The sequence below is a fragment of the Plectropomus leopardus genome, chromosome 24 (genome assembly GCF_008729295.1).
Source record: "Plectropomus leopardus isolate mb chromosome 24, YSFRI_Pleo_2.0, whole genome shotgun sequence".
NCBI classification, from domain to species: Eukaryota; Metazoa; Chordata; class Actinopteri; order Perciformes; family Serranidae; genus Plectropomus; species Plectropomus leopardus.
Window position 1 is genome coordinate 377569 of NC_056486.1, and position 26503 is coordinate 404071.

The 26503-nt window shown below is 40.4% G+C and overlaps 1 protein-coding gene across 1 annotated transcript; it reads left to right on the top strand.

Annotated features, from left to right (window-relative positions):
- Positions 1-258: 258 nt before the first annotated feature.
- LOC121962813 (inhibin beta B chain-like) lies at positions 259-12457 on the top strand. Its single transcript, XM_042513119.1, has 2 exons — positions 259-1148; positions 11295-12457. The coding sequence occupies exons 1-2, from the start codon at positions 752-754 to the stop codon at positions 12068-12070; spliced, it is 1173 nt and encodes a 390-aa protein (XP_042369053.1). The 5' UTR covers positions 259-751; the 3' UTR covers positions 12071-12457.
- Positions 12458-26503: the final 14046 nt, after the last annotated feature.

A 26503-nucleotide genomic window follows, 5' to 3' on the forward strand; every position in this document is an offset into this window, starting at 1 on the left:
TATGAAAGGTGTTAAACAAACAAAAAAAAGCTGCAGACGTGTATTCCGTCTGTGGCGACAGGAGCTCTGCATCAGTCCGGTTTCTCGCGGCTCCTCCGGGACTCCCTCGGTGCTTCCTCCTCGGGAGGTGCGTTAACACCGCCCCTCTCCCGCCCCTCCGTGGCCCCGCCCCGCTGATCCGGACCCCCTCTGTATAAAAACTTTTCGGTGTGTGGCGGCTCTGGAGTCTCAGACGCGCCAGGATGGAAACGCTCCTCGGTGCGCTCCCCGGCACACCTCCCTCTCCTCCTCCTCCTCCTCCTCGTGATTGCGCAGCGGCACTCCGGCAGCAGCGCAGCGGAGAATAAACCGACAACAAGTGGGGATATTTTCGTGTGTGTGATGGATTGAATTTAAAGATGGATTATGTGGAATATGTCAAACGGAGATCTGGGCTGATTCATGAAAGCAGGACGCGTTTTCTTCTGCTGCTGCTGATGCTGTTTTAATCTCCAAAAAAGAGTCAAAAAAACCCAAACAACAACAGGAGGACTCGCCTTCTCTCCTCTTCTTCTTCTTGCTTTTGTTTCTGACCAAAGAGCTCCAGATAACGATGTGAGAGGAGGGCTTCCTGCACGGTGGATGGAAACAAACTGAGCTGCAGCCGTTACGCATGGAGACAGCTCGGCACTGAGCTCCGCTGCTGCACGGTTCTTCCTAAAACTCCCCAAAAAGAGAGAAAAAAGTGATTCTTGTCCTCCTCAGACAGAAAATGAGTATCTGTCTCCTCCGACTGGCTCTCCTCGTGGCTTGCGTCCTCTCCATCCGCTGCACCGCCGCGCCCGGGACCGAGGCGGAGGCGCACACGGCGTCCCGGGATACCTGCGCGTCCTGCGGCGTGGCTCAGCCGGAGGACCCGGAGTCCGGCCGGCTGAACGTGGACTTCCTGGAGGCGGTCAAGAGGCACATCCTGAGCCGGCTGCAGATGCGGGAGAGGCCCAACATCACGCACCCGGTGTCCAAGGCGGCCATGGTGACGGCGCTGCGGAAGCTGCACGCCGGGAAGCTGCGCGAGGACGGGAGGGTGGAGATCCCGAACCTGGACGGACACCCGATGAGCAACGAGGTCCTGGAGGAGAGCTCCGAGATCATCAGCTTCGCAGAGAAAGGTGCGTGACGGCCTCAAAGTCAAGATTTACCCCCAAAAATCCACTCTGCCGACGGGAAACCGACACCTGATCACGATTTAAATTACAATTTCCTTAAAACAGAATATAAAAAGTAAGATCCCTCTGTGGAGGGTCACCTTATTTAAGGGGAAATACGTCTTTGAGTTTGTTTTTTTAATTGAAAAAGTTTACATTTTTGAAGATTTTTGCAGAAATTAAAGTTTTTCTGAAGACGAATGACACCTCTAACAATAAGCGTCCACCTGATATATTTTTTTTATATTTTTCACTAATTTTCTCAAAACAAGACAGAAGAGTGAGATCTTCCTGTGGAGGGTAAAAAAATCTTATTTCTTGCAGAAATTTAAGTTTCTCTGAAGAGAAATGACACTTCGCGATAAACTTCCACCAGTTTTTCTAATTCCAGATGCAATTAAATTCAACATCTTTCGCTCATTTTCTCAAAACTAGCCATGGAAAGTAAGACCCCTCCCCCAAATTGTAGATTTTTGCATAAATTTAAGTTTTTCTGAGGAGAAATGACACTTATAGCGATAAACATTTTTACGAATTTTCTCAAAGTAAGATTTCCCATGGTAGAGTCAAAACAACAAAACATGATTTTTTGATATATTTGAAAATTCACATAGATTTTTGCAAGAGTGACAAAAATCTGAAATTTCTAACTTGAAACTTGAGAAATTTGAAAAAAACTTGATATTGAAACTAGATTTTTGCTCAAATTTTAGATTTTCTGAAGAGGAGTGACAAAAATGAGACACTTGTAACATCAAACTTCCACATTATTTTTTATTAAATTTAACTTTTTTTCCTCACAAATTTTCTTACAATAAACCACAAAAAGAAAAATCTGCCACTGCAGCTTCGACTAATTTCAGGAAAAATAAGAAACATTTTGATTTTTTTGAGAAATTGGAAAAATTTTGCTAAAGTTAAAGTTTTTCTGACAAAAATGTATCAACTCTACCATGAGACTTTGACTTAATATCAGTTACATTTCATAGTTTTCCACTACTTTTCTTCAAACACCCCCCCAATGTAGGGGTAATTTTTCCTGCGAAATTTGAACATTATCACAGATTTTTGCACAAATTTAGGTTTCTCTGAGGGTCAAAAGTCTAAACATCTTAAATTTTTTTCACAGATTTTCTCAAAAGAAATCAAGCAAACGTTGTGACACCGCAGTGTCAACTCATTTCAGCAAAACTAGGATTTTTTAAAATTCTCATAGATTTCTGCCACTTTCTTTAAACAGAATATAAGGTGGTATTTGCAGAAGCATGTCTTTGCAGGGAGAGAAAAGTGGCCATCGTCTTGTGTGAAATGACGTTTTGAGCGATGAGAAAAGCAGCTGAGACTTAAATCTAACTGCAGGTTAGTGTCGGCGCGTCTTTACGACGCTCTGCAGGCTCATAAAAAGCAGCCGGACACTTGTTGGACTTGTGAAATCCAATCTGTGAAAAGATTTTTGATGCATGTAGCTGATGGATCAGGTGCTGCTCGGCTGTGTGAGTGTGAGTGTGTGTGTGTGTGTGTAAAGTGTGTCTTTATATATCGACTGAATGAGAAACAACCCAGAGACGCTCCTGATGCTCAACAGATGTTGATACAGGGGCCTGAAAACCCGCCAAAATAAAAGCAGGGACTGGGCGCGCGGCTGCTGTCGACGAGGTTTGGTGAAGATATCAATTCCCAAATCTCTATTAATACTTTTTAAGAAACTCTTTTCATGCTGACTGTAAAAAGCAACGCGGGTCTGTCATCGTGTGCTGGTTAGTCAGGCTCTAATGCGTCTGCTGGCCCCTGGAGTCGGGCAGACGCCCGCAGGAGCGGATTCAGTCCAGCTCATCACCTTGTTTGGTGTCGTCTGAAGCTGCTGATCGGGAGCTTTTCATTTCATTTACATCCGTCCACAGAGGAAGAAAAGCGTTATCGAGAATGATCGAGCAGAGAAGCGCAGGAGTGAATGCAGTTTGGTGCACGGAGAGCTGAAGAGCTGTTTTTTGATTTTACAGCTGAAATCCTGCTGCCTTTGACGGATCCTCGGATGTTTCTGTTCAAAGCAAGTGGAAAAAAACATTAAAGGCTGTGATTCTGCATTTGTTAGCAAACTTAGGATTGGGTTTTTTAATCATTTGAAAACTTGGACAAACGTATCAGGAAATACATTAATAAAAGGAAATATAAATCAAAAGTAAAATGAAATATAAATAAATGAATAATAGACAGAATGAGGATATTATTCTGCAGAATGATCAAGCAAAAAAAACCCCAAGAATTTTCAATGTGGTTTTGTGTACGCAGAGTTTAGAGAGCCCTTTTTTGTGATGATTTGGCTTTTGCAGCGTAGATTCTGCTGAATTTTGTGAGCCGGCTGCTCAGAGCGTCTAAGAAACATGAAATCGTTTTTGCAAACTTGAAAAGGAAAGATCATCATCTACAGCGATTAATCAAAGAATCGCAGGAATTTTGCAGAGAGCTGGAAGCTGGTTTCTTTTGCTATAATTTGGATTTTAAACCTGGATTTTGCTGCATTTCGTGAATCTGCTGATGCTGCTGTTACAGAGTTCGGAAGGACGGGAAATCTTGTGATTTTTCAGGTGTTAGCAAACGTGGAAAGAGGATGTTAACATCTAGAGTGACCGAGCAAAAAAACCTAAGAATTTTGAACGTAGTTTGGTTACGGAGACTTTAGAGAGGTGATTTTTTTCGCGATTATTTGGCTTTTTAAGCGTGGATTCAGCTGCATTATGTCAATCGGCTGCTCAGAGCGTCTGGAGAAACATTAAAGCTTGTGATTTTGAAAACTTTCTTTTGTCCTATAATTTTTACAAAATGACAGAAATCCAGGGGTCAGTCGCTGCAACTTCAGCAGGATTCTTGGATTTCGTGACATTTGCATGATTTTACGACGTTTTTATGATTCGAGACACTTCCTGGACTTCAGGACATTTGTAGGACTTCAGGATGTTTCTAGGATGTTAGGACATCTCTAGGATGTTAGGACATCTCTAGGACTTTAGCATATGTCTAGGATTGTAGGACATTTGTGGGATTTTAGAACATTTCTTAGACTTTATCAACAAAAATCTTTCAGACTTGAATTAGGACATTTCTAGGATTTTGGGATGTTTCTAAGATTTAAAGACTTTTCTAGGATTTTAAGAGGTTTCTAAGTATTAGGATTTTAGAACATTTCTGTGATTTTAGGACATCAGTGTCTCAGCTGTGTCCTCTGTCGGGGGTGTGGGGGATCCTCCTCTGGCTCTGTTTTGATGCTGTTTTATGTCTCTGACACCTTATGGAGACGAAAAGGACAAAAACTATTCACAGTGTCAATCACTTTATTTTTTGTGAATTATAAAATGTTTGGGGGGCCACCTGGCCCCCTGACGGGGCCATTAAAACTTGTGATTCTTATATTTGTTGTCAAACTTGGAAAGTTATTGATCACAGAAGTGTCAGAGGTAGTTTGGTTTATCTGCAGCTGATAGTTTGAAGTTTCTTTTGATATATTTGAAGCGCGCGGCATTTAAGTGCTGCAGTGAAAGCTGGACGTGTGGGCGTCCTGGCGTCCTGGCGTCCTCCCCAGTGTTGTGCTCACTTTCCCAGAAGAGCACACACACAAACATAAACTCGTGCGGCTCTTTGCTCGGTGTCGGCGGAGGTTTCGCTCCCCGCTGAGAGCCTTTCAGTCCCACATGTTTGTCTCTCTGTGGTCTCCGTGTCGTGGACCTTCCACCTCGCCGCCGCGCCTGCCAGTTGGCCGCGTTACCGGCACTGAGCGGCTGTCAGCGGGGACGTGGCACGGCGACAAAGCTCCCAGGAACTATTTAACTCTGAAAGGAGCTGAAAATGATCAACGACGCCACCTGCTTCGCCCACGTGCGCGCGTCCGCTCCGAAGCAAAACATCTGCTTTGCACATCAACACGTCGCCGTGACCGCCAACGTGTGTCCATTCCGACATGTGTCCTTTGTGTCTCTGTCATGTCTTTATGGGAGTTTAGTGTCTGCGTTGGCGTATACATGCATCTCTGTGTGTGTGTGTGTGTGTGTGTGTGTGAGTGAATCAGTCCCCTCAGTATAAGGTCAGAGCTTTTGTGTCGGCCGTCGTGCAGCCTGAATGCAGATTGACGGGCTAAACCCTGCAGCCTGGCACCCCATTACAATTCACTCTGTGTGTGTGTGTGTGTGTGTGTGTGTGTGTGTGTGTGTGTGTGTGTCCACAGTGTTTGCTGGTTTGTTTGTTAGTTTAGTGCAAATCAACAGCTTGTTTTTGACGCATTTAGGTCCAAAATAATCTCATTAAAAGGTCAGTTTAGCAGCTTCTGGAGCTTTTTGAGCCAATTTTTAAACCAACTTTTCTTCTGTTTTAGGGCTTTAAATGTTAGTGAAGAAACTCACGTCCCCTCAGGTGGGATTTAGGCAGCCCTGCAGGTTTGGAAAGAGAGTTTTTCATATAAAAAACATTACAACTTCTCAAAGAAAAAAAGTTGCCAAAAATTTTAAAGAAATTTTTTAAATCAAAAATATGTAAAGGAAAATTTCCTCTCTTAAAAAAATCACTAAATTTTTCAATGAAAAAACAAAAACAAAAAAACATTTTTAAAAATTCTGCAAACATCTTAAAGAAAAAAAGAAATGACCCAAATTTAAAAAAAAAAGGTATTTTTTTCCACTTCAAATATTTGGTAATTCATTTTTTCTTTTAAAATTTTTGGTAATTATTTTTTTCTTTTAAAATTTTTGGTAATTATTTTTTTTCTTTAAAATGTTTAGTGATATATATATTTAATTTTGTTATTCTCTTCAGCTTTTAAAGTGTTTGGTGATTTTCTTTGCCTTAAAACTTTACAGAGTTTTGGTTATTATTACTATTATTATTTTTATTATTATTTTCTTTACAAATCCTTGGTGATTTTTCTTTACATTTTTTCTTGTGATTGTTTTTTGGTTTAAAAGCCAGTGAAAGGTGTCTGAATACAACACAAGGAAACTGATGTTGATCCGGTTGTAAAAGAGTTAAATTTTGAAGTTGACTGAATTTGAGAAGAAAAGCTGAATCATTACAAATTTATCTCAACTTGTCCTCTCAAATTCAGTTTACTTAAGATTTGAAGGCAGCCCAGACACAAGCTTTTTTAAGTTAAAGCAAAGTGTTTTTTTTACAGCGTAGGATGCAAACTCCTCAAAATCATTCGCCATTTTTGGAAGAGAAAGAGTTTGAAAAGCTTCACCTGAAATCACATTTTTAAGAAAGGGAAAAAAAAGTCATTTTGTAAAAATCAATAAAAGCTTTAGAGGAAAAATAATCACCAAAAATGTTGAAAGAAAAACAATTCCCCCAATTTTTTAAAAAATCACCAAAAAAAAAAGGAAAAAAGGAAATAAGACAAAAATGTTAACAAGAAAAACAGACCAAAAAATGAAAGAAAAAATCACCAAAACTTTAATTTAAAAAAACAACCTAAAAGTGTTGAAAGTAAGAAAAATTGTATAATTTAAAAGAAAAAAAACTTCCATGTTTTCTTTAAATATCATCTGAACGCTGACCACATCATGCACGTGACTTTTGTGGCCCAAAAACAAGAAGTGAGTCAGCGTTTTTGCAGCCGCAGATTTCCAGAGAAGATTCGTGCCGAAAACGTGAAAATGTTCCTGCAGCACCACGTGAGAGCCGGAGCGTGACGCTGCTGTTGGTGTACGTGTAGCTTTGTTACAAAGTGGAGTTTGGGAAGTTTCCCGCTCTCTGCCGCAGCACGCTGCGCTTTATTTACCCGCCTGTTATTTCTCACTAAAACATTCGTCACCAGAAAGAAATCAAAACCTAAATATTTGCGAGGTGGAGCCGCTCAGAGCAGCTGCTGCTTTCTTTGATGCTCGGCTGATTTCAGATCAGTTCCAGCTTTGTTTTGATGCCTGGAAATGTCGTTTTGTCGTCCTCGACTCCTCCTCGCTCCGGCTCCGAGTTTATCTTTTCCTGGAGTTCATGTGAGGAGCCTCCTCATTACCATCTCAGACAAAGCAGCTGCTCGCCTGTGACAAATTCATCCCCCTCAGAGCGTCAATTAACCATCCTCCTCCACGGCGGCGGCGTACGAGGCCCAAATGTTTCAGAAATATCCCCAAATTTAAACATTTATATACAGTTTCAAACTGAAGACCAGGTCTGTTCTGTATTTATCAGAGGAGGGGGGGCTGTTCGTTTTCTGTCTCCCTGAGTGACTCACACATGAAGTGTTCATCCGAAACCTGAAAATCTCATGATTATTTCCCGAATTACAGTTTCTTCCGTTAAATGGTGTAATTTTGGCAATTTTCAATGTGACGTTTCTAACAAAAAAAAACAAATCACAAAAAAAACACACAAAATGTTTAAAAACAATAGTCAAAATTGTTTGAAAATCACCCAAAATTTAAAAAGTAAAAAAAAAAATCATCAATTTTTTTAAAGGAAAAAAATACCAAAAAATATTTCAAGAAAAGTCATTTATTTAAAACCAATCAAATTTAACAAGAAACAGAAAAAAAGGACCAAAAAAAGCCAAAAATGTTTGAAGAAAAAAAAGGATGTCAAAATTGCTTTAAAAATTGCCAAAATTTTAAAGAAAAGAAAAAAATCACCAAAAAACAAAACTTGCCAAAATAAAAGTACTTAAATAGTTATTTGACATGTCTCCTCCTTTTTAAAAACGCTCTGGATCTAATAATCTGTCCAAACTTAAACTTGACTAAATGTACTTAATTTCAATCCTCCACTTTAACAAAAATACTGACGTTTTCTTCAACTTTAATTCACAATTAACCTTTAAAAAAGAGACGTTTTTCAGGGTAAGTAGGGACGCAGAGTACAAACTGGATTTTTTGGGGCGCTCTGGCTGTTTATGTCCACAGTAAAGGGTCTTTGATGCGTGCGGTTTGGGCTTTTCGTGGCGTGATGGAGGACGTGCTGACGGAGGTGTGAAACCTGCACCTGCAGCTCAAACTTGACCTTTGTTTTCAGCCTGGAGGCACTTGACTTGTTGATTTTTGTCATGGCGCCCGGGTGCTCGCGGCGCTCTAATCTGCAGCCGTGTGTGATCTCACATCCCGAGCTGCTGAGTAATGACTCGGAGATTACCTCGTCCCGTGACGGATGAGGTAATGCGCGTGGGGGCTTCGCTTTGATGAGTGCATTTCTGTTTTGATGCAGCCGAGTCGTGAGAGCTTTACGGCGCCCGGCTGCTCGTTTCCAGGTTCTGTTTAGTTGCTGGACCTCGTGTCCTCTCAGCAGGGGCGGATCTAAACCTGAGGGGGCTCTGCAGAGGGGGTCCTCCTTTTTCATGATTAAGATAAGTTTTGATGCTTTTTTTAGGCACCTCATTTACCCCGAAAACCCTTTTTTAAAACTTTAATTATGAATAGTGATGTTAAAAATATTAGAAGTTGTTAATAATTAGTGCTGAGTGGAGACAGAATATCTATAACTCAAATAATTCTCAAAGCACTGCGGAGGGAGTTATATTTGTTATATTGGCTCAAGAGAGGAGTTTACATCTTGAAATGGTTTTGTATTTATTTTAATCCTGATTTTTAAAGAAAACTTGTATGCACGTTGGCAATTTTTTCTTTGAACAGTTTAGATTTTTCTCTCAATTTCTGGTGATTAAAAAAACCCTATTTTTTCCCATTAAAATGTATTGCTGATTTTAAAAAAAACTGACAATGTTTTTTTATTGAGATTTTTTTAAACCCCCAAACCTGTGGGTCATTTAAAACAAAAATCACCAAAATTACACAATTCATCAAAGCCAGAAACTGTGAAAACAGAAATTATTATTAAATTATATATTATTATCATTTTCAAACCTCCAATGCTCCGAGTCACTCAATGAGGCTCAAGGAAGATATTTGTAGATTTAGGGAGGGTAAAAAAACCCAGCCACCCCTTTCTATAATAAGTAAAGAACAGTCCCTTCAGCCTTTTGTTACTTTTGATTAAATAAAAAAGTCGATTTCTGGGCTCCTGTCCTGATGAACGACTCTGAACTGCTTCACCTGACAGCTGTCCGTCGGCTCGAGTCGTCAAATCAAAAGCCGGAGTTCGCTGAGCGCTCGGTGAAAAAGTAAAACACAGCAGCCCGAGACGCCTCTGCCTCATCACCATCAATTACCCAGCAGCACTCTCTCAGGGTATTTACATGTCTCTGCTCCAGATCAAAACTTTATCCAGGGCTTAATGGGAGCACTGGCTCGCTCAGAGGCTCACCATCAAAGCTCCATAAATGAAGAGATGAACTGCAGAAACACTCGCAGCTCCTCACATCCAAACTCTTTCCAGCTCTCCTGCTTTCTTATGTTGTGGGAAAGTTGCAGGAGAATAATCTAATTCTAAATTCGGACTTTATAACCAGATGTTGAATGAATTTCACATTTTTAAGCTTCCGTGTCGGAGATACTCGTGTTATGTTTTCCATTAAAACATCCGTCTGATTCTCCTGAATGCAAACGTATTTCAAAAACGCAGTGAGTGAATTCCTTTGAATTTGGCACACTGGGACTAAACGATCAAAGGTCAAGGTTACCTTAGCCTTGAATCTGTCGTATTCTCATGAACATGATATCTCTAAATGGACCTCATGGGAATTTCCTCAACTTTGGCACAAAGGTCTACTTGGACTTAAGAATAAACTGATTAGAATCTGGGGGTCAAAGGTCAAGGTGCTGAGACCATGCGCCTGTGAACACAATATCTCAAAAGACATTAGATTCTGGATCTAAAAGGTCACTGTGACCTGGTTTGTCTCATTCTTGTCCCAAGAAGGCCATAAAAGAATCTCTTCAAATTTGGCACAAACGTCCACTTGGACTAAATTATAAACGCAGTAGATTTCTGTGGCCATAGGTCAGTGTCACATTTGCCTAGCATTTGTCTCATTATCCTGAACGTGATAAGAAAAAAAACACCCAAAGGGAATTTCCTCAAATTTGGCACAAACGTCAACTTGGACTCATCTATGAACTGATTAGCAGTTGATGGTCAAATTTCACTGTGACCTGGTCTGTCTTATCCTCATCAATGCCACATCTTAAAAATACCTTGAGGAAGGTCTGTCAACTATGGCACAAACATCCACTTGGACTCAAGGTTGATCTGTTTAGATTCTGGTGCTCAAAAGGCACTGTGATTTTGTGTCCGTCTGATTGAAGACAATATTTCAAGAATACCACGGGGGAAATTCCTCAAATTTTGCACAAACATCCACTTGGACTCAACAATAAAGTGATGAAATTTTGGTGGTCAAAGGTCACAAAACATGTTTTTGGCCATAACTCAAGAATTCATACTCTAATTAGGACAGAACTTCACACAAATGTCTACTAGGATAAAATGACGAAGTGAAGAAATTTTATATCCAAAAGGTCAAAGGTCAACAGTGACATCATCATGTTCTCTGGCTGTCCACCTTCAAACTCGACCGGTTCACGGAGGCAGGCGACCATGTTGGTGATTCTGGTTGATTTTGGAGTGTTTGAATCCATCAGTTTGCTCCTCTTCCAAACTTTTTAATGGTTCCTCAAATAAAAACAGCCTCTGACCATTTGAGTCGGACCGTTCGCAGCCTGTGAGAAGCAGCTCATGTCACGTAAATGATCTTTTTTTGCGTCTTCATTCTTCCAGTTTGTTACTGCCTCTGCCCCGCGCTGCAGCCGGCGCTGCGACGCGCTCTCAGGCCTCATTGTGAGGACAGTTAGGCTCCATAAGATCTCATTTTCAGGCAGCATTCAATGCAAAGCCTTTGAACCTTTGTGTGCCGCTCTCTTAAGCCCCCCTCCTCCTCCTCCTTCTCATATTTGGGCCAACTCAGAGGCCAAGTGGCGCTGCGCCCAACGCCTTCCTGTCACAGTCCGCAGGATCTGTGCTGCCACCCTGAACTGAGGGGAGACCGGGGCCTGTTGTCTCACTTTCAGCTGTTCCTAAGTTCACCCGATCGTCCTTAAAATGTCCCACATGACCAAGAGCTGGTACACCTTTATCTGTACGCTCCCAGTTGTTACAGATGTTCGGTTTTCAGTGGTTGTTTAGAGTCTTTCGAGTGTTATTTTGTCATTAATGAATCCCTCTCGTGTCTTTGTCCCTCAGACGACATGGTGACGTCCAAGTCCAGCCTGTTCTTCCTGATCTCCAGCGAGGGGAACCAGAACCTGTACGTGACGCAGGCCACCCTCTGGCTCTACTTCAAGGTGCAGCCGTCGCCTCTGGAGGTGCGTCCTCGGCGGAAGGTGACGGTGAAGGTGTACTACCAGGAGCCTGGCCTCAGCAGCAAGTGGAACCTGGTGGAGAAGCGCGTGGAGCTGAAGCGCAGCAGCTGGCACACCTTCGTGCTCACTGACGCCGTCCGGATGGTGTTTGAGAAGGGCGACCGGCGGCAGAACCTGGACGTGCGCTGCGAGGGTTGCGAGACGGAGGGCGTGGTGCCCGTGCTGCTCAACCACAATGACGAGTCCCACCGGCCCTTCCTGGTGGTGCAGGCGCGGCAGTCCGACAGCAAACACCGCATCAGGAAGAGGGGGCTGGAGTGCGACGGCAGCAGCAGCCTGTGCTGCCGCCAGCAGTTCTACATAGACTTCCGGCTCATCGGCTGGAACGACTGGATCATAGCGCCGTCGGGATACTTTGGGAACTACTGCGAGGGGAACTGCCCGGCCTACATGGCGGGCGTCCCCGGCTCTGCCTCGTCCTTCCACACGGCGGTGGTGAACCAGTACCGCATGCGGGGGATGAGCCCGGGCTCCATGAACTCCTGCTGCATCCCCACCAAGCTCAGCACCATGTCCATGCTCTACTTCGACGACGAGTACAACATCGTCAAACGGGACGTTCCCAACATGATCGTGGAGGAGTGCGGCTGCGCCTGATTGTTTAAGGTGGAACTCAAGAGTCAGGATACTACAACAAAAAAATGAATATAGAATATTTATGGACGATGAAAAAAAAAAACATGCGCACACGAACTCATCCACACATATCGACACACTCTCATGTATGCCTGCACAAAACTTGTATATATATTTATGTTTGTTGATCTATATTCTCTGCTGGTGGACTCTTTCAGTCTCCTTCAAAAGGACGTGAGGAGGTCGCTTCCAAAATCTTTGGAAAACAGTCATCATTAAGTGTCTCTGGGATAGTAAAGATCTTGACGTGACTCATCTTTACAGCTCTGATACTCAACTTACAGCCCCTGACAGGGTGCCAGGGGCCCCCAACCCAGTTTTTAATTCCCAATTCAAATAACGTGATTGACACTGTGATTGTTTTTATCCTTTTAGTATCCATAAGGTGTCAGAGTGCATAAAACAGCATCAAAATAGAGCTAGTTGATCAAAAGAAACACATAGCTAAGACACTAATGTCCCAAAACACTAGAAATGTCCTAGAATCCTAGTAATTTCTTTAAAACCCTGAGACACCCTTAAATACCAGGAATGTCCTAAAATCCAAGAAAAGTCCCAAAACTCAAGAAATGTGCTTAAATCCTAGAAACATCCCAAAATCCTTAGAATGTCCTCGAACCCTCAGAATGTCCAACAATCTCAGAAATGTCCTGAAATTCTTGAAACTTCACAAACATCCCAAAGTCCTTGAAATATCCCAAAATCAAAAAAATGAGCCTAGATCCTACAAAAGTCCCCAAATCCTAGAAATTTCCTGAAATTCATGAAGCTTCCCCAAATCCTCAAAACATCCCTAAATTCTAGAAATGACCTAAGATCAAAAAAATGTCCTCAAATCCCAGAAACGTCCCAACATCCAAGCATCATCCTAAAATCCTTAAACAATGTTTGGGGCCCCTGAGACTGGCCCCTGGCTTCCTGTTGTTTTTGGTTTGAGGTTGAGTATTTCTGCTGTAGAGAGCGGCATCATGCGATCGTGTGACGGGCTGTTGGACTTTTGTTTGGCAGTTTTGGGGTTAAACTCTTCATGGTCTTGACCTCGAGCGTCTCTAGAGGAGCCTTAGAGGAGTCCCAGACCGGGTCGGGGGGATCCAGATCTGCCTCTTCAGAGAGCCGTGTGAGGGGACGAGCACTGAAAACGTTCACACGTCCATTAACGAGCAGCACTTCTGTCCAGCAGTCTCACGGCTCCACGTCTTTCATAAACTCTGCGGCTTCCACACGAGGACGCAGTCCACTCATGAACCGGGAAAAATTTATCTGGAGACTTTTCAGCGTGGTTTCCACTGACGCTGTCACCAAACCGTGAAATTATCCTCCAAGACTAAAAGACGCGTCAATGTGAGGTCTTCTCTCTCCGTTATCTTCACTGTGAGGAAAGCACTGCTGCATGTTTCCCAAAACCATCGTCCATCTGACCGATCCACAGACTGCAGATAAACATGGACGATACGTCTAAAATCAACCCAAAATATTCCACATACAGCCGCCAACATCGTGTGCTGGTGATGTTTCAGCATCTCGAGTTCCTGAACGACCAATTTTGAGCTTCGCCATTGATCACGAGCTCATCGATTGGCACACACAGCTGTCAATCATGACTCGAACCCTCTGAATCCTGGGCAAATTAATTACTATTATTATTATTATTATTATTATTATTAATTACTCTAATTAAAAAAAAAAAATTATATATACTCTAATATATATATATATATATATATTATGATTATTATTGGACACAACAAGTCTTTTGATATTTTTCCCCTAGCTTTTTAATTCATTAATTATTTTTTTAACCATTCCCTCCATGTTTTCAAAGAAATTAAACCCTTTTGCTCAGGTCTCGAAGATTTAAATGATTCCCCTCAAGCTCATTTTCAGATCACTTTCTTGTCAACTTTAACTAATTTTTGTTCAAATGAGGAACAAAAAAAAGACAAAGTCAAAAAACAAAAAAGGAAATGACCCGAAAAAAAAACCAAATGGCTTAAAATTCACAATAATTCTATAAAAAATATTCTAAATATATAATTATGAATAATTATAAATAGAAGTCTTACGCTTAAAGACGCTTAAAAAATAAATAAATAAAAACTGACTAATTTCTTGCAAATTGTAGGACATTCCTTGCTTTCATTTCCGTTCTCATGTTTAAAAAAAAAAAAAATCAAAATCAAACTTATTGGAAAATGAAAAATTCAAATAGCATCAGCATGATAAGAATGACATAAAAATGACTGAAAGGATTTTTTTAAAAATACGGCTCATGTCCCATATGCTCGAATGGAGGGGGCGCTCTTTGATTTTGGCTTCACTTTCTGGGGAACAGTTTACTCTTTATCTACAGTCTGTGGGCCGCTCTCAGTGAATGAGAGAATATCGGAAATAACCTCACATTTATCCGTTTTTTGTCTGAAAAACGTCTGATTTGATTCCTTCCAGCTGATCCAATTGTTTTTAAAAAAAAATCCCATTTTCAGTGAAAAGTTGCCATATTGCTCAGTTTGGTGGAGCTTCTTCTTCGCACTTCCCGACGCACACTTTGAAAGCACTTGCAGATTAAAAAATGCCTTTAACGAGCCCTATGTGGCGCTCTGCTGCCCACGGTCCTTCGGAAAAAAAAAAGAAATAAGTGCCGCATGAGCTATGCAATGTATAGTATTTACCCGAGAACCACACAAGCTGAACTTTAGCTCCTCTGACAAACTATCAGCAATACTTGAAATGTGAGAGTGGCGAGCAGCGGGCGGCTGCGGTCGAGAGGCGGGAGGATTAAAGTGAGTTTCTGGTCGGTGGAGTCGCAGACTGCAACGAAAAGACCCAAATCCACCTCAACATTTAAAAAAACTTTAAAAACTGTTGACAATACTCCAAAATCAAATTTATATTACAGTTTTTGCCAAAAATATTCTGTTGTAAATGTAATTTGTGTTTAAAATATGTTTCTTCCAGTCCATGAAATGCTACTTTTGAGGTATGAAAAAATCATCGTCTCTGTGGCATTATATTTCTCTGCGGACATTTCTGCTGTTGCATCAGTCTATAAACGTATATTTTTAGGAGTCAGGGTTGCAAAAAGATCACAACTGCTGCATAAAAAATAGATTTTCATGCATTTCAAACAAAGACGGCAGCTGGAATTTCACATTTCACACATTTCTCTGTCCATTTTAATGCATCCATCATGCATTATTACAAAGCAATGTCTCCAACTCAGCAAATATGTTTTTAATCTCACTAAATTCTTTCAATATTCCAAAAATCTTTTTCTTAAATTTCACTGGATAATCGTTTGTCTTCAGGCCGAAAAACATCCAAGGAATAATCACAAATTGGTTGAACTGATGAAAACTTGTGTAAAATGTGTGGCAAGTGGGAGAAAGTTGACTGTTTTAGAAATTCACGAGCCAAAAAAAAAAAAAGGTTGGGAACCATCGAAATAAGAAAATAAACCTGATACAGAAGTGCTTTTGTTGCTTTCAGCTGCCAGTTTTGTCTGGAATAGAGCGGCATGTTTTAAAAATCAAAAACAAAAAACCTAATCCACAAAACAATGGTGGCACTGCAGTTCCTGCAAACGTCTTAGAAAAAACTCCTCTGTTTTTGTGACATTATCCAGGCAGGAAGCGTAGCTATGTTTCGGTGTGAAGCCACTTTTTTGTGGCACTATCAGGAGAGGAAATGCATCTATGCCTCTGTAAAAACGACCGCTTTCATGGCACAATCCTGGTTAAAAAAAAAGAAGAAGCAATATCTCGGTAAAAAACAACTTTTTTGTGGCACTATTCTAACAAGAAAACGCAACATCTTGGTAAAAAAAACAAGCTTTTTTCTGGTGGCACTATCCTGAGAGGACCTGTCTCGGTAAAAAACAACTTTTAGTGGAAATATTCCAGCCAGAAATGCAACAACGTCTCTGTAAAAAGCGACCGTTTTTAAAGTTGATATGATGCATGTAAACAAACACATGAAATGCATTTATTGTTTGCAGAAATGAAGAATGCCAACGTTTTTCTCTGAGCTGTAAAACCCTTTTTTTCACTGTGCAGAGGAGAAAATATTCACTGAATAACGCCACAAAAGAAGAGTTTTCCCTCCTCTCTGTGGTGATGAAGTGAAGCCTGTGAAGGATAAAAGGAGGCTAACTGGGCTAACTTTGACCCAGATGTGTTGCGCGAACAGTGATTTTGGAGTCTAAATGAAAGCGTCCCAGTGGAGTTCCCAGTGGAGCTCCCAGTTCGGCACCGAAACACACTTTGAGACACACTTTCAGTCACTTTGACATCACTTTGATGTTTTCAGGTTAAACGTGTTATTTTGCTCTCATTCACAGGCGCCACCAGCAGCTACACGTTTTTAGAAATACCTGCTCATTACCTCCTCCTGCCCGACGCCCGACCCCCGACTGCGCCCGCCGCCGTAAGAATATTTGTGAGAATATTTGCACTGGGGAGCTGCGTGACAAGTCGTAAGAAAAATAAAAAATAAACAGAAACTGCCATTGACAAAAGTTATTTTTATAGAAGCAAAATCGAGCTCTGTTTAGATGTATTATACCGAATCATGGAACCAAAGAGGCCACGAGGTTTAGCTATTAAGCGATGGCGACGCCGTCACGTTTTTGTTGTTGTAAATGACTTTGTGAGCGTTAAAAGAGGCCTAAACACTGTATCAGGGTATAATATCAGTCCATAATCAGCTTAATCTCTTTTCTATTTTGTACCTAGACATGGAATATTTCATATTTTTTCATCAAATTACCTAAATATTCCTAGTTTTCTTCTTTTTCTTTTTGTTAGCTCTCGTTACACAGAGTCATTTAGAGTGAAGGACACGGCATCTGATCCCTGTACAGTCGATGTAACATATGAATATGCTTTTGAAATATTTTGTTCTTTGTTATCGTTGAAAAATAAATTTCTTATTACCAGTCGTATGGATACGTTGTTGGGTTGTGACTTAAGGGGAGTTTTTGGGGCCAAAAACAAATAGTGGAAAACAACAATAAGCAAGGCAAAACTTAAAAAAAACACATTACGAATAAATGGTTAATTGGAAGTAAACTTTGGTTCATATAAGTTATTTTATTGCTAACAAATAGTAAATAATGCATTAGTAATGCCATAATCTACAATGTTTTAAGTAAACAGTTTTATTGTTACACACATATACAATTTTAATTATTTGTTTATAATGATCAAATTATTTGTAAATCTTCATTTGCAACTTTATGACAGTTATCCAAATAATGTTGTAATAATTTCCAATTAATAACCAAACCTTTAATAACCAATGGTAAATTGATAGATAATTAATTTTACTCTTGACTAACGATAATAAATGATGTATTAGTAATACCATGATAAATATTATTTCAACAGTTCATGATTATTTTTGTTAAAATTTTCCATTAATAACCATTATCGATAAAACGTAAACTGATAGTTAAACTTTTAATACAAATTTTTTAACTGTTAAAAAATAATTGTTAATGATGTTTTAACAGTTTGTTATAATATTATAACATTATAATACTTTTTATACTATATTAAGTATTTGCTAACAATTACCAAATTATTGGTAAAACCTTTAGTTTCAACTTAAAAATAGCCATAAAATTGTAATAATGTTCCATTTCAAAATTTCTTAAAACTGGGAAACTGATAGTTGACTAAACTTGATTTTGGTAGTTTTTTGATCAAACTTTATAAAATTATTTATTGTAAAATATTAGTTGATCATGGTTTAACCAATGCAGCTATTTCTGCAGCATATTAGTCTCGTGATAGTTATTTTCTATATGAGGTAGATAAAATTCAGCTCTGTAGAAACAAAAGTACGCCGTTGTGGCATCGTTGGACGTGATTCCTCCGTGTTGTTTTTCGGGGGGCTGGGAGGAGGAGCAGACCTCTCCACAGAGCTCTATATGTGCCCACTCAGGCACACAAAGGCTCTTAACAGGCCTAATTATACCTCAGCAAATCTCAGCAGGACTTCGGGGTCAAGTGTTTGACCTCCGGGGTCACACCCTCCATGACTGAGAAGCGACCGGTGAAGCTTTACCAATTAGCATTTAAAGAAAGTCCCGACTGCGTGTCGATTTTGTTTTTGTCTGGTAAACATGTTCACGAATCAGAGCGCTGACATCCATCAGGTATGACTGCTCCTGGACTCTGGAGCTCATGTTAATGTCACGAGAAGTCAAGTTAAGTTCTGTGAAACGATGAGAAAAGCAGTCGGCTTTTAATCTGACAGCTGATGAGTCCTGTCTGTCTGCTGACACTCAGGAACGAGGGACTTAAAAACCACTAAAAACTCAAAAAAGGACGGTAGAGAAAAGTGAAAGAATGAGGAAAAAGAGAAAGGCCGGTGATACTCCTGAGTCTTCATCTAGAGATTTCAGTTTCTGAGATATGGCGTCAAATAAAATGTTTTTTTTTTTTTGCAGAACATTATGATGTCACGGGGAAGTTGACCTTTGACTTTTTGTACATAAAATGTCATCACTTCATCATTTTATCCTGTTAGACATTCGTTCAAAATTTCGTCATAATTACTTTATAGATTCTTGAGTTTTGGCCAAAAGCATGTTTAGTGAGGTCACAGTGACCTTTGACCAACAAAATCTAATCGGTTCATCCTTTAGTCCAGGAGGACGTTTGTGCCAAGTTGAGGAAATTCTCTCAAGGTGTCCTTTAGATATCTGTTTACGAGAATGAGACGCACAAATGGCAGTGACCTTGACCTTTGGTCTATGACCACCAAAAATCTAATCAGTGCATCCTTGACTCAAAGTGACTCAGAGATTTTATAGGATGTATTTTTTCAATATATATTAATTTCTTTATTTTATCGTTGTGAAATGACATTGCTCTTTTTTGGCACAATATTATAATCTGCAGCGAGTGTAGACTGTGTTTTGTCTTGTTTTTTTGAGTCTCACCACTGATCGTCTCTAAAATATTGCTGTGATCTTGACTCATCCAGCTGTGGTGTTTTTTTGTAACAACATGTTTTAAAAATGCCTCTTCATAAAAACAAAAAAGCAGCCACAAAATCCAGCCATTGTTCAGCGTAAATCCAGCAGGTGAGGGCGGCGGGATGAGCGTGTTCTGTCCAAGCGTGCAGAGCGACCGCGTTGAGATTTCGTCAACTATAGAGCGGGCTTTGTGGCGACGTCAGGTGACACACGAGAGCTGTTTTATCACGTTGTTCGGCATTAGCAGGTCCACCACAAAACACAGGAATGTTAATGAACGGGCCCCGGGGCCGAGCTGCGTGACACACACACTTACCTGCGGTGAACGCGCTGCCGTGGAGTTCGGCAGGCCAAAACAGTTACGTGTTTTGACAGCGTGGTGAGCCCTGACAGACACATGAATGTGTTTTTGGGCTGATTTATGGGGAATGAGGAGCAGATGTAATTTGTTTTTGACTGGGAGAGGTTATGAGTCATCAATCACACAGTATGTGACGGCGCACAGTACCCGTCACCCGGAGGGAAACTGCAGCTCCCGACTCTCCGCGCTGTCATTTCACAGCCTCAAATCACGCCTGATCGCATGCTATCTGCAGACAGATCGAAAATGAAAAAGAGTAGAAATAATTAGCATTCTTTACACTTGTATACATCAGATGAGCTGACAAGTTGGAACTTATTTCCTCAACAAAAATGCACTCTGATGAGACAAATATCACTTTAAGAATTCTAAAGAAAACAGAAAAAGTATTCATGTAAAAAAAGCAGCCTTAACTTTGCACCTGCAATCAGCAAAACATGCCAACATTTGTCACCACTTAAAAAGTAATGACTTACTATTATTATTTATTTACATTTCTCGCACAAGTTGAAAAGTGAACAAAAAGTGAATAAACAAACTAAACGTTATTCGGTTTTTGGTTTAAAGTTACGCCGTTTGCTTTGTAAAAAGTGAATCTATTGTTTCCAAAAAGTTATGTCTTTTGATCGTTTGGATACACAAAGATACGTTTTTGGATAAAAATGATGCCTTCGCTGTGCGTAAGGTTACATATTTTGGTTTAAACAAACTCATAAAGTTACATCCTTGATTTTTCAGTTTGCACAAAGTTAAGCGTTTTGGTTACACAGTCTACATCTTCAGTTTGAGCACATTCACATCTTTGGTTTGCACAAAGTCTTGTCTGCTTTGCATAAAGTTACCTTTCATGGTGTGTTTGTGCAAAGTTACGGATTGTGGTTGCACAACTTTATGCTCTTGGTTTGAACTAAATTACAGCTTCACTTTGCACAAAGTTATGTTTTGTGGTTTGCACAAATTTACATCTTTGGTATGCACAAAGTTACGTCTTCAGTTTGAGCAAAATAACGTCTCGGCTGTGCATTATGTTGCGTATTTTGGTATATACAAACTTGTGTTTTTGTTCACATGAAGTTAAGCCCTTGCTTTTTGGCAAAGTTACATTTTTGGTTTGCACAAAGTTAAGCTTTTTATTTGCACATAGTTATGTCTTGTGTTTTGCACAAATCTACATCTGTGGTATGCACACAGTTATGCCCTTGGTTTGAACATAATTATGGTTTCAGTATGTACAAAATTATGCATCGTGGTTTGCACAAACATCTCTAGTGTGCACAAAGTCACATATTTTAGTTGAAACACACTTGTGCTTTTGTTTACCCAAAGTTATGCCCTTGGTTTTTTGCAAAATTACGTTTTGGTTGTGCAATTTACATCTCCAGTTTGCACACAGTCACATCTTAGGTTTGCACAAAGGTCATGCATTAAGTAACGGCTTCGGTTTGTGCAAAATTACGTCTTGTGGTTTCATTTTTGATGTGCACAAAGTTACACCTTTGGTTTGCACAGTTTCGTCTTCAGTTTGCACAAAGTTACACCTTTGGTGTCCATAAAGTAAAGTCTTTAAGCCTTGTGATTTACACAAACCCAAGTTTGTTTTTGTGCAGATAGTTTGCACAGACTTTTAATGTGAAATTCAGTGACCTGGTGATTATCTAAGCTGTTTTTTAGGTCGGCAGAACAGTTTCAGGTGCCTCAGCATGTTGTGGAAAACCTCTGGCTGGGACACACTGACGCAGTCACATTACTGTCAGCTCAACATAGAATACTGGGAATATCGATGGGACTTTCCATCTGAGGATAATCAGGGGAAGGTCGATGCGCTCTCAGAGGAATCTGCGGAATTTCAAGGCCTCGCACAGGTAGATGATATCGAAAAGTCATTTTCATGTGTCGGAGTAGGATTCAAGATGTGTGGAGATTTCATTTCACAAACGCTGCGTGACCTTTTTCCGGAAACATTCCTCGAGGTTCAGCCTTCAGTTTTCTTTAAATTCACAGGTTTCCGTCCTCTAAAGGTGCCGTTAGTCCTTCAATTTGGGGCTTAAAGTCAGTTATTATCCCCCATGAGGCTCCATAACTCACACTAATTTCCCCTCAGGTGTTGAAAAATGTCCATGTTTTGGAGGAATCCAGCTCTGGTGTGCGGTTTCCAGGACAAAGTGTTTACATTCATAGTTACAGTAGCGGTTGGAGGAATGTGCCAAAGGGAAGCAGAGATAATGGAGATAACGCATCACGGTATGAAGCGTGAAACAGGGAGCGAGGGCGCGTTCAGCAGCGCGCAGGAACATGGGTGTGTTCCTGTAATCACACATCCTGGCAGCAGCAAATCCTTCTGACCTTTTCCTCGTGGATGTGATGCCTAATTATTTGGTGACACGTCAGTATTTATTGGATCTATTGACAGGGATTTTGACCTTTGACCTGAACTTCATCGTTTTGTTTTTTGGAGAGGTAAAAAGTTTGGATCCAGTTTTCACAACCTTGGGTTTGTCAGATTTGACTGTCGTTTTAGGATTTTTGTTTCTTCTATCTTTTAGTCTAATAACATGTACGTTAACCCTTCGAAGTCATGATCGACATCACTTTTCTTGTTCTACATTCAGGCGCCTTTTACGTGTTTTTTAACCTTTGAACCCTTTGAAGCAAATTGTATTGAATTCTTTTCTTCTTCAAAAACATGGAAAAAAGGCACTGACCAACTGAGCAAGAAATGCCCCACAAAATACAAGAAATTAGTAGATTTTGAAAACAATTTTGAAAAAGAGAATTGTACTTCTAATTATCATCAATTATGTTACAGAATTATTTTCTTTTTTCTTTTTACTATTTACCTGTTGAAATGTCCCTCAAATTACAAGATATTAGTAGATTTTGAAAAATATATTTAAAAGGTTGGGAACATTTCCAGAGAATTTTATTTCAAATTATCAACGTTGTATATATATAAAATGATGTTACAGAATTATTATAATTTTTATGTTTTTTTTTATTATCTCCTTGTTGGGTTTTTATTTAATTATTTATTTATAATTTTCCTGTCCTTGTCCTTGATTGTTTTTTGCAAATTATAAGAAATTAGTAGTTTTTTAATATTATTTTAAAAATGGCTGGGAGGAATTTCATTTTCATTTCAAAAATTTTCATTCACTTGGACTCAAGCATGAAGTCAAGGTCACCGTTGCATTTATCTAACTGTTGTGAACACAATATCTTTTATCTAGAGGGCCTTTGGGGAGTTTCTTTTAATTTGGCACAAATGTCCACATGGAATTAACAATGAACTGGTTAGATTTGGGTGGTTTTAGGTCAAGGGCAAAACGACCTTGCATGTGTCTTATTCCTGAAACACATAAATTCCTTGAGGGAATTTTATCAAATTTAGCACAAATGTCCACTTAGACACAACGACAAAATGGTTTGATTTTGGTGGTCAAAAGTCAAAAGTCACAGTCACCGTGACCTTGTCTGTCTCATTCTTGTGCACATGATAACTTAAAAACACCATAAGGTTTTTGTTTGTTTTTTTTTTTTAATTTGGCCCAAACGTTCACTTGGACTCAAGAATGAACTGATTAGAATTTTGTGGTAAAAGGTAAAAATCAATGTAACACTGCACTCTTTTTATTCTCATAAACACAATATTTTACAAACACACTGAGGAAACTTCAAATTTGGCGCAAACGTCCACTCGGACTCAATGATGAACAGATGGATTTTGTTGGTCAAAGGTCATTGTGCCCTTGCACCCACCTCATTCTTGTAAGCGTGATATCTCAAGAACACCTTTATGGACTTTTTTTTTTTAAAAATTTGACCCAAACATCCACTGGGACTTGACTTTTAATTTGGCGGCTTAAAGTTCAAAGGTCAATGTCATTGTGAGCTCACAAAACAAGTTTGTTTGTTTTTGCCTTAACTTTTTTTGCCTTCAAGATTTAATCATGACACAAAGGAAAAAAAGAAGTGATGGCGTTTTATGGTGGCTCTAATCTGTAAACTGTGCTGATTTTAGAGCTCTTGTGTGTGAAGCGTCCATGTTTTCACTGACATGGGTGGAAACTGAAACTTAATAACAACATCACTGATTGCTCATGATGCTTTGTGATGATGTATCTCTTTTCTGTGGTGTTGCTAAATTTAGTATTTGTGATTTTTCCACTGCTGTTCGCCCGTAACGTCGGTGCATTTTTCACTACAACAGAAACATAAACACATCTGAGAGCCTTTTTTCAACATTTCAGACGAATGGAAAGTCTGTCCAACGAGGTCCTTCATGTGGACGAGGAGAAGAGGAGATGTCGGTCTGAGGGGCGTCGGCGCGGCGAGTTTATGGTGGAGAATGACTGGAATGTTCCACTGCACTTATCAAAATATGCGTGTTACATCTCCAGGTTTTCTGAGAGCCGAAGCATCAGCAGCCCGAAGCCTCGGCCGCAGCTTATCAGCCGTGGTTTCCTCGACACGCTGCAAAATTAAAGGGAGGGTTCGAGCTGACACGTTCAGCGGCTCACCTCAGATACCGGCCGGCCTCTCGAGGAATCACAACCGAATCCAAAAACACACGTTTAGAGCTTTTACAGAGTGACGTCCTGCAGCTTAAATTAACTCATCGCCACTCAGAATGATCAATTATCTGCGACCGAACAGTTTAGAGATGTTGAGCTTTAAAGTTTGCATTATAAATAAATGCAAACTCATGTTTTCAATAAAAACGCATATAACTTTAAAAATATACTTTAATAATTTTTTTATTTATGTGAGGGGTTATCGGGTCTTAAGTCATTTTTATTAATAATTAATTATTTTACAAATAGTTTTTTCTTATTTTTTTTTTTGGGGGGGGTGCTTTTTAAAATTAAATTATTGGATTTTTTTTTTTTTTTTACATTTTTTTGCATTTGGTATTTATATTTGACAAAGTTAATCATAATTTTGACATTTCATAATTCTGATGAGGAATTACTTATCATAAAGTAGATCTGATTTTCGACCTCATATCTCCAATATTTTAATTATTCTGACTAAATTTATTGTACATTTTTAAAAACATAAATCATATATTTTTAATTTTTTCACACATTTGACTGATTTCAAAATTCTGACTAAAAGAAATCTGAATTTTGATGGACTAGAACTGTCTCTTACCGTACGATTTGTATTTGCCATTTGTGTACTTGTTTTGGCAGAATTGAGCTTCCATACATATCACACTGTATTAAAACTGCAAAACTTTATTCATGCAGCACGTTTCAGTCTCAGGGAGCTTCAACATGCTTCACAGAGATGCAGATTTTTCGGCAAGTTTCATTCGTCCTTAAAAGGATTCAGGTGTTACTTCAGACCTCTAAAGTCGCCTGGCCTCCCTCCAGGAGCGGCGGCGGTGGCGGATCACAGCCCGGCTGCTGCTCTGTTGTTGTTGTTCAGACGCCTCCTGACTCACGCTTCAGGTATGCCTCCTCGCCCGCAGAGTCTCACCGTGTTTGGGCCGCCGCCGCTGCACCACTGCACCGCTGCACCGCTGCAAGCGTCTCGCCACCAAAACACTGTTAGACACTTGAGGGCGATCAGGGTGGAGGTGAGTCACAGTCTGAACATCTCTCCACATCTGAAAGAAGCCGCCGCCTCCGAATCAACAACAACAGCTCCGCCCTGATTAGTCAAGACGCAACGTGGAGCGCCGCACATCGACCCAAACAAACTGCTGACACCACTTAGCACCAACACATGAGTCAGCACCTTTTTACCTTTTTAAGATCTTACCTGGAAAACCACCACAGATACGATGCATGAAGTTTGATTTTAACCCTTTAAAACCTCAGCAAATACACTGTTTTTTGGAACTTCTACTTCAAAATTTTTCAGTTAAGAAAAATGTAATATTTCAAATCAATTTTGAATTAATTAAAAAAAAAATAGTAGTAACTTTTTAAGGGGGTATTTTTAAAGGGTGGTATTAATACTTTTACTTAAAAAAAGGATCTGAATACTTTGTCCATCACCGTTAGACACCATGCAGACTGAGGGGCCACACGGGGCCCCAAACCAAACCTGTTGAAGTAAAAAGCGAGAGGACCACAGCTGATGGGGTCCTTTCAGGAATGCAAAGATGATGTAATTCACCTTGAACTCTCTGTGTTTTTGGGGAGCTAACAGGGGGGGCGTGGCACATTGTGCTTCCTAAACGCTCCAGATGGTTGGTTTAAGCCGGAGCTGCTGCTGGATCACTGCGTCCAACTGACCCGCACGGTACGCCGCCGCGTCCTCCCGCCATGAATATTCATGAGCAGCAGCAGCAGCAGCAGCAGAAGAAGAAGCCGGCGCGGCCTCATTAGAATATTCATACCGTCGAGGCTTCGTGAGAATGACGCGATGACTATTCATGAGAGCCTCTAATGGTCGGGGAAGGAGCCGTTTTGAGTGTCGCCCCCTCCGATGATCAGCACCTCCAATAATGAGCGCCTCATTCAGGAGTGTACAGTGAGCAGGCTGCCGTTTTTGAGGGCTGATTAGGCGCGGCGCTGATCCCCGTTTCTAGGTCAGGGAGAGGCATACCAAAAGCATTAGAGCATCGAGACTCGGCCCGCTGACCGCCGAGAAAACACACTTATTTAAGCGTGACCGCCACCTCCGACAAACCTGCACACAAACTCTCAGCTGACTGAAGAGATGCTTCTTTTTTTTCATTGTTGCGCCCGAGAAAAGTAGGACAGACAAGTTGCAAAAAGGCACAATGGGGGACAGTTTGCTTTTCTTGGTAACTCCCAATTAGGCATTGTTCTCACTCGAATGTTTCCTTTGAATAATTGACGGCGATTTACAGCAGAGGCACATCCATTATCTAAATCAGGCCACGTGTCTCTGCGGGCTCACAACACTGTTATTTAAGAGCTCCGCTTTCAGGCAGGCACCCTCAGTGCGCAGCTCGAACCGCGTGCCCTCCGCGGACATTTCCTCCTTCAGGGTTGGAAAAGTTGCGTCCGGACAGTTTTAGGAGGTTTCTAGGAGTTTAGGACATTTCTCAGATTTTTGGACATTTCTAGCATTT

What these genes read in the sequence shown, in the direction of transcription:
- LOC121962813 (XM_042513119.1), top strand. Translation starts at nt 752, where the DNA reads ATGAGTATCTGTCTCCTCCGACTGGCTCTCCTCGTGGCTTGCGTCCTC. An exon ending in CATCAGCTTCGCAGAGAAAG is followed by an intron (nt 1,149 to 11,294) that starts GTGCGTGACGGC and finishes TTTGTCCCTCAG; the next exon opens with ACGACATGGTGACGTCCAAG.